Here is an 8,311-nt window from a genome sequence, read left to right as displayed (position 1 = left end):
CAGGCATTCGAAGGAAATGGGTCAGAAATTCCGGCCTCTCAGGTCTGTACTGAGTGTCTATCGACCCGGGAAGGCATCGCAGAGGCCAGTTTTCAGCACACAATGAGCATGCGCTGAAAACCAGCTTTTCCAATCTGTCAAGCTGGAGGTTGACAGATCCTCCGCATCTCGGGTGTGAGGACATTTGTACGGGCAAGATTGCGGTATTTACCCATATCTTGCCCAGCAAATGGTCCTCAAAACTCTTGCGCCTGATAAAAGCAGGTGCGTAGCCTACTTTTACAGGTGTAAGAGTTTTAAAATACGCAAACATTTTAAAATAAAATAATAAAAACACATTTTATTGTTAAAAACCCTCCCCACTACGGTAAGTTTATTTTAAACCATAATTTAAAAAACTTTTTTAAAAAAATCAAAAAATCTATATTTTTTAAATACATACTTAACTTTCATTTAAATTAATAAAAATATGGTGTATTTTTTCTATTATTATTGGTTTTGTATGTTTTGGGGGCTGTTTCTCATTCATAATAATGGGAACTCCAACTTATGGAGTTCCCATTATTATGAATGAGAACATACTTTACCTGATTGGCTGCCCAGAGCCATGTGACTCCAGCTCCAGGCCTAGGCGCTCGCTGCGACGTGCAGTCAGAGGAGGCCTCATGACCGGGAACTCGCGCGGGTGCAGCAGGACAAGGCAAGTGCGCATTTTTAAAACGTTTTTTAACCGATCACCCGCGGGAAGCAACCGACCGGGATTTCTGGGCCAATCTGTTTTAATATGGTGAAAAATAAAGTTCTTTATACATGCTGTGGGAATATACTGGCACATGTACTGTGCTAGGGAGATTAATTAGCTGGAGGAACAAGAAATAGTTGTGAATACTATGCAATCAATTCATTGCTATGTCTACCTTTCAAAGTGTAAACTTAATCTCCACCTTTAAAAGTGTTTCAAAGACAGCAGATGTGTGATATAAAAGGGCTCAAATATTTGTATTAAATAGCATTGAAAGCAGAGTAAAGTAGAAAAGTTATCCATGAACAAGAATTTACAGTTTATTCAGAAAGTTGAAAAAAAAATGTTGGAAAGGTTGTTTTAAAATACTTTATTTTTTACAGGCTAGGACTTGGGTCGTCCGGCCTGTTTCTCTGCTGTACTGTTCTACAAGTCTGGGTAGCATGACCAACTTTAAAAATAATGTTTCTGAATGCTTAACAAGGCAGTAAGATGGGTACCAAGTAGTGAAAAAAGGAGTGAGTTTTGTGGGAGGGAATAGAGAAAGAGGTGACTATAAGCATGATCAAAAAAGTAGGTTTAGAAGATACTTTAGAAGGAAAAAAGCGATTTAGAAAGAGTACCCTGTAAGTAATGTCAAGTGTGAATTTTAGAATGATGTGACTGTCCCTGGTGCAAGAGTCAAGGACGTCTCGGAGTGGTTGCAGGATATTTTGAAGGGGGAGGTTGAACAGCCAGTTGTCGTGATGCATATCGATAGGTACCAACGATATAGGTTAAAAAAAAACGGGATGAGGCCCTACAAGCTGAATTTAGGGAGCTAGGAGTTAAATTTAAAAAGTAGGACCTCAAAGGAAGTAATCTCAGGATTGCTACCAGTGCCACGTGCTAGTCAGAGTAGGAATCGCAGGATAGCTCAGATCAATACGTGGCTTGAGGAGTGGTGCAGAAGGGAGGGATTCAAATTCCTGGGAGATTGGAACCGGTTCTGGGGGAGGTGGGACCAGTACAAACCGGACGGTCTGCACCTGGGCAGGACCGGAACCAATGTCCTGGGGGTGTGTTGGCTAGTGCTGTTGGGGAGGGTTTAAACTATAATGGCATGGGGATGGGAACCTATGCAGGGAGACAGAGGGAAGTAGAATGGGGGCAGAAGCAAAAGATGGAAAGAAGAAAAGTAAAAGTGGAGGTCAGAGAAACCCAAGGCAAAAATCAAAAAGGGCCACACTGCAGCAAAATTCTAAAAGGGCAAAGTATGTTAAAAAGACACGCCTGAAGGCTCTGTGCCTCAGTGCGAGGAGTATTCGTAATAAGATGGACGAATTAACTGTACAGGCAGCAATTAATGAATATGATAGAATTGGCATCACGGTGACATGGCTCCAGGGTAACCAAGGCTGGGAACTCAACATCCAGGGGTATTCAAGATTTAGCAAGGATAGACAGAAAGGAAAAGGAGGTGGGGTAGCATTGCTGGTTAAAGAGGAAATTAACGCAATAGTAAGGAAGGACATTAGCTTGGATGATGTGGAATCTGTATGGGTGGAGCTGCAGAATACCAAAAGGCAGAAAACGCTAGTGGGAGTTGTGTACAGACCACCAAACAGTAGTAGTGAGGTTGGGGACAGCATCAAATAAAAAATTAGGGATGTGTGCAATAACGGTACAGCAGTTATCATGGGCGACTTTAATCTACATATAGATTGGGCTAACCAAACTGGTAGCAATACGGTGGAGGAGGATTTCCTGGAGCGTATTAGGGATGGTTTTCTGGACCAATATGTCGAGGAACCAACTAGAGGGCTGACCATCCTAGACTGGGTGATGTGTAATGAGAAAGGACTAATTAGCAGTCTTGTTGTGCAAGGCCCCTTGGGGAAGAGTGACCATAATATGGTAGAATTCTTTATTAAGATGGAGAGTGACACACTTAATTCAGAGACGAGGGTCCTGAACTTAAGAAAAGGTAACTTCGATGGTATGAGACGTGGCAAATGATACTTAAAGGGTTGATGGTGGATAGGCAATGGCAAACATTTAAAGATCACATGGATGAACTTCAAGAATTTTACATCCCTGTCTGGAGTAAAAATAAAATGGGGACGGTGACTCAACCGTGGCTAACAAGGGAACTAAATCCAAGGAAGAGGCATATAAATTGGCCAGAAAAAGCAGCAAACCTGAGGACTGGGAGAAATTTAGAATTCAGCAGAGGAGGACAAAGGGTTTAATTAGGAGGGGGAAAATAGAGTATGAGAGGAAGCTTGCTGGGAACATAAAAACTGACTGCAAAAGCTTCTATATATGTGAAGAGAAAAAGATTAGTGAAGATGAACATAGGTTCCTTGCAGTCAGATTCAGGTGAATTTATAATGGGGAACAAAGAAATGGCAGACCAGTTGAACAAATACTTTGGTTCTGTTTTCACGAAGGAAGATACAAATAACCTTCCGGAAGTACTAGAGAACCGAGGGTCGAGTGAGAAGGAGGAACTGAAGAATATCCTTATTAGGCGGGAAATTGTGTTGGGGAAATTGATGGGGTTGTAGGCCGATAAATCCCCGGGGCCTGATAGTCTGCATCCCAGAGTACTTAGGAAAGTGGCCCTTGAAATAGTGGATGCATAGGTGATCATTTTCCATTGTTGTCTATTGACTCTGGATCAGTTCCTATGGACTGGAGGGTAGCTAATGTAACATCACTTTTTAAAAAAGGAGGGAGAGAGACAGGTTAGCCTGATATCAGTAGTGGGGAAAATGTTGGAATCAATTATTAAAGATGAAATAACAGCGCATTTGGAAATCAGTGACAGGATCAGTCCAAGGCAGCATGGATTTATGAAAGGGAAATCATGCTTGACAAATCTTTTGGAATTTTTTGAGGATGTAGCTACTGGAGTGGACAAGGGAGAACCAGTGGATGTGGTGTATTTGGACTTTCAAAAGGCTTTTGACAAGATTCCACACAAGAGATTGGTGTGCAAAATTAAAGCACATAGTATTGGGGGTAATGTACTGACGTGGATAGAGAACTGGTTGGCAGACAGGAAGCAGAGAGTCGGGATAGACAGGTCCTTTTCTGAATGGTAGGCAGTGACTAGTGGGGTGCCGCAGAGCTCAGTGCTGGAACCCCAGCTCTTTACAATATACATTAATAATTTAGATGTAGGAGTTGAGTGTAATATCTCCAAGTTTGCAGATGACACTAAACTGGGTGGCAGTGTGAGCTGTGAGGAGGATGCTAAGAAGCTGCAAAGTGACTTGGACAGGTTAGGTGAATGGGCAAATGCATGGCAGATGCAGTATAATGTGGATAAATGTGAGGTTATCCATTTTGGGGACAAAAACACGAAGGCAGAATATTATCTGAATGGCGGCAGATTAGGAAAAGGGGAGGTGCAACGAGATCTGGGTGTCATGATACATCAGTCATTGAAAGTTGACATGCAGGTACAGCAGGCATGGAGAAGGCAAATGGTATGTTGGCCTTCATAGCTAGGGATTTGAGTATAGGAGCAGGGAGGTCGTACTGCAGTTGTACAGGGCCTTGGTGAGGCCTCACCTGGAATATTGTGTTCAGTTTTGGTCTCCTTTTGAGGAAGGACATTCTTGCTATTGAGGGAGTGCAGCGAAGGCTCACCAGACTGATTCCCGGGATGGCGGGACTGACATGTGAAGATAGACTGGATGGACTGGGCCTTTATTGAATGGAGTTTAGAAGGATGAGAGGGAATCTCATAGAAACATATAAAATTCTGACGGGACTGGACAGGTTAGATGCAGTAAGAATGTCCCCGATGTTGGGGAAGTCTAGAACCAGGGGACACAGTCTTAGGATAAGGGGTAGACCATTTAGGACTGAGATGAGGAGAAACTTCTTCACTCAGAGAGTTGTTAACCTGTGGAATTCCCTACCGCAGAGAGTTGTTGATGCCAGTTCATTGGATATATTAAAGAGGGAGTTAGATATGGCCCTTACGGCTAAAGGGATCAAGGGGTATGGAGAGAAAGCAGGAAAGGGGTACTGAGGGAATGATCAGCCATGATCTTATTGAATGGTGGTGCAGGCTCGAAGGGCCGAATGGCCTACTCCTGCACCTATTTTCTAAGTTTCTATGTCTCCATTGGTTGAATGGGCGTGTGGAGAACAAACTGATCAAGAAATGGTGCAGTTGGGCAAGGACATATGTCTGCAGGAGGTCACTCTGGTGAGGCTATGGAGAGATTTAGAGATCGTGACTGGGATCTTGAAGTGGAACCAAGATGCACACCGAGCCAGTAGAGCTTGGCATGGATACTTTATTGTTGTGTTAAAAAAAGATTGTGACAGAGGACACAGATTGCAGAATTCTGGATTAGTTTTGTTGGTGAAGGGTGGAAGCAGGGAGTTAGTGAGGAGATTGTTGGAGAAATTAAGGTGATGGGCAATTCGGTAGATGTAGATTCACTTAAGAGGGGGTGAAAGGGACCAAGACGTCTCACTGTGGAGTGGGGGTTTGCAGGGGTGGGGGGGGGAAGAGGGGGTACGGGTAGGGGAGTGGTTGGAATCAGAGAAGGTGTAATCATTCTGCATAATTCACCTCATACATCCAACTTATTACACAGCTGCAGATCTGAATTATTCCAGAAGCTCTCTCCATTGTCAGAATCCAATGGTTAATAATACTTGTAGCAGTTCCTTTAATAAAAAGTGAACTTTTTTATGATTATTAATGAAACACTTGGAAAGATATCAACTTCTCATTTAAAGGATTTTAGTCATGTATTCTTTTTCTCTTAACTATTTAGTTCAACTTTGTTGGAAGAATCCTTGGACCCAGGGGACTAACAGCAAAACAGCTGGAAGCAGAGACAGGATGCAAGATTATGGTGCGAGGAAAGGGCTCAATGAGGGACAAGAAGAAGGTGAGTCTGATGTAACTGGATGACTTTGAAATTGCATTTTCTCTCGTACAAATGTGCACGTTAATTCTTCATATTGGTTCAAGATAGCTTCATGTGGACACTGTACTTGCCCAAATTGGAATGAATGTGTAATCTTTGGTCCTTCCATTACCGCTGGACATGGCTTTCCAGTGGCAGCTCATGTCATCTGTTGTCAAAATGAGAGTATGACCAAACAATTCAGTGTGTGAGACTTAATGCCATAATTTGTGTTCTCGCACTTCCTTGCGAATTAAGGTTGTGTCCCAGGACAGGCTATTGATTCAGTGTGCTTGGTCTCTTTGGGATGTTTTGTCAGTATTCAGTGAATTTCATCTTAGGAAAGAAACAAGTAACACCTTTCATCTTGCCCAGTAAGTACTTGCATGTCCTATCACTTGATCAGAAGGAAGTTGTAATGCTTCTGATGTATTCAGTATCCATTATATGAATTTTTAAGCTAAGGGTGCGGTAATCTGATTAGTTCTTTTTGGATAAAAAGTGGGAACAAACTATGCCATCCACTTCACCTCTATTAAAGCACTTTAAGTTATGTTAATTAATTCAAACAGCTGGATGAATATGTAAGAAAGGATTGAAAGTATAAGGATAAGTCTGTGGTGTGTAGTAAGGCATGAGTTTAATGAGCCGAGTGGCCACTTTATTGGGAAACCAAGAAAATATTCCTTGCATTTACAAATATGGTATACTCAATGTGGTGGGAACCATACTCATTTGGGTTTGGAGTATCTCTCAAATAGTGCCCATGTGTTTGAACCACACTCCATTGCTCCAATTCATTTTGCATTACATAGTCATCTCAATCCATTAGCTTGCCTAGCCTAAGTTTCGTCTTGGTTAATATTACATATCATAATACAGACAAAGACAATCATAATACATTGTACACAACACTAAGTATACCATATGATCAAGATTCTTCAGCTGTCCTTTTACAATTATGCATAGTGTGGATATTCTTGCGAAGTATAATGTCCCACTAGCTTTCAGTTATTCCAATTTCATTGTTAACTAAAGGAACTTAACACTGAATTTTAGAACTCCAAATCCTGAGTCCCTCTTTACTTTAATTATAATCCCTCTGATAGGTACCACTGCATTTAACTCTATATCATTTCATTAAAAAGGTCAGTTTCGCTATGGAGTATATTTCAGTGCCTTGATTAAAAGTTGTCTTGCACTCCTGAGCCACAGTAACCATTTCATGTCATGTTGTCCAGTAACTGAGCAATCTGAGACCCATTCTTCAGTGCATCTTCATCATTCATTTCCTTATGCTAGTTGCCTCATGCACAACATATTACATTTGCACACAAAATGTCCCAAATCCCCAAATATCCCAAAATCATACCACACTTGACATCAGATACAAGCTATTACTGAGCTTTTAAGTTGTCTTATCAAAAGATTAGAGATATTTTCTCACCTCCAGCTGCATTGTCCCAATGTCAGGTAGTGGCCAGTATATCAAATACATTTCTCTCATTGTTCAGTATCAGCAAAGACATAAACATCTCCAAGAGAAACCTATCAATCAGTGATTCTCTACTACACTTTCCTGACTTTCAACAGAGTCAATATCAATACCAAAATGAAATCTTTTCAGGTATCATGCCCAGGTGGTTTATGTAACTCAGGGATGCACTTGCACATCTCTTCCTAACACCTGTTTGGGTTCTTGAAATATAGCTAGGAAAATAATTTTTGAAAAATTCCCATTTGGTGGTCTAATTACTCTTGTTTCTATCTTATATCCTCAATTTTCTCCTCCAATTTTACACATCTCATATTATTTCATCTCATTCCCTGGAGAAACTTTAATGTCCAATAAAAAAAACTTTCCAAATCAATCTGTTATCAACACATTTTGTTCATTTCACTTAACCTCTTATTGGATCTTTTATTTCTCAAAATATTGTACCTGAGTCCATTCTATTTTTTTCAAAATTACCCCAGTTCCAGAGAGCAATTCAGTTTGCAAGATAAGGGATGTTAGTTACCTTTAACACAACAGTCTCTGCGAAAAACCTATCTTTCTTAATACAGTTTTGGACAGGAACCACTTAGATTGGACCTTTCCAAAAAATAAAATTGGATTATCCTCATAAGCTTCAGATAAATTCCCCTTCTCAAGTACTTGGACAGCAACTCGTATCAATTATCTCATCAATTTTAATTTCAAAACAAATTATTACCAGGCTTGATGGTTTTACAAAGAAGACAAAAGTACTTGTAATTACATTTGGATGCAAGTCTTCTATATTCCCCCTCGAGCAATCTGTCATGGATGATAACAAACAATTTCGAATAGGTTATATCCAAGCAGTGGAAAGGCAAAGTCTTAAATCCAATTTTGTCACCACACTGCAACATTCAAAATCCATCAATGTCTGCAGATAAGGACTTAAATTGTGAACATATGGAGTTCCCATTGCACTTTTGCAGCAAAGTTCAAGCTTTAACACTTATGTCATTTTTATGTCAAAGAACCACTCTTGGTAATCTTGCACCATCAACACACGTATAGTCCTCTGCTTAAAAGAACCCCACCCCCCAAGAAAATTCATTGTGGCTTTCCTTGCGAGCCCAATGGGTTAATTTGTCAATTCCCCAATCCCTTCTGTCA

At 40.8% G+C, this 8,311-nt stretch overlaps 1 protein-coding gene across 7 annotated transcripts in view; it reads left to right on the top strand.

Moving 5' to 3' along the window:
- LOC139273333 (KH domain-containing RNA-binding protein QKI) overlaps positions 1-8,311 on the top strand; it is a 635,187-nt gene that overhangs the window by 264,030 nt on the left and 362,846 nt on the right. For all 7 annotated transcript variants that reach the window (XM_070890149.1, XM_070890146.1, XM_070890148.1 and 4 more), the window contains exon 3: positions 5,530-5,646. In XM_070890149.1, coding sequence (XP_070746250.1) covers positions 5,530-5,646 — 117 coding nt within the window. The remainder of the gene's footprint in view (positions 1-5,529; positions 5,647-8,311) is intronic.

The sequence above is a fragment of the Pristiophorus japonicus genome, chromosome 9 (genome assembly GCF_044704955.1).
Source record: "Pristiophorus japonicus isolate sPriJap1 chromosome 9, sPriJap1.hap1, whole genome shotgun sequence".
NCBI lineage: Eukaryota > Metazoa > Chordata > Chondrichthyes > Pristiophoridae > Pristiophorus > Pristiophorus japonicus.
Note: the sequence above shows the minus strand (reverse complement) of the source record. Positions and strands in the feature narration are given on the sequence as shown.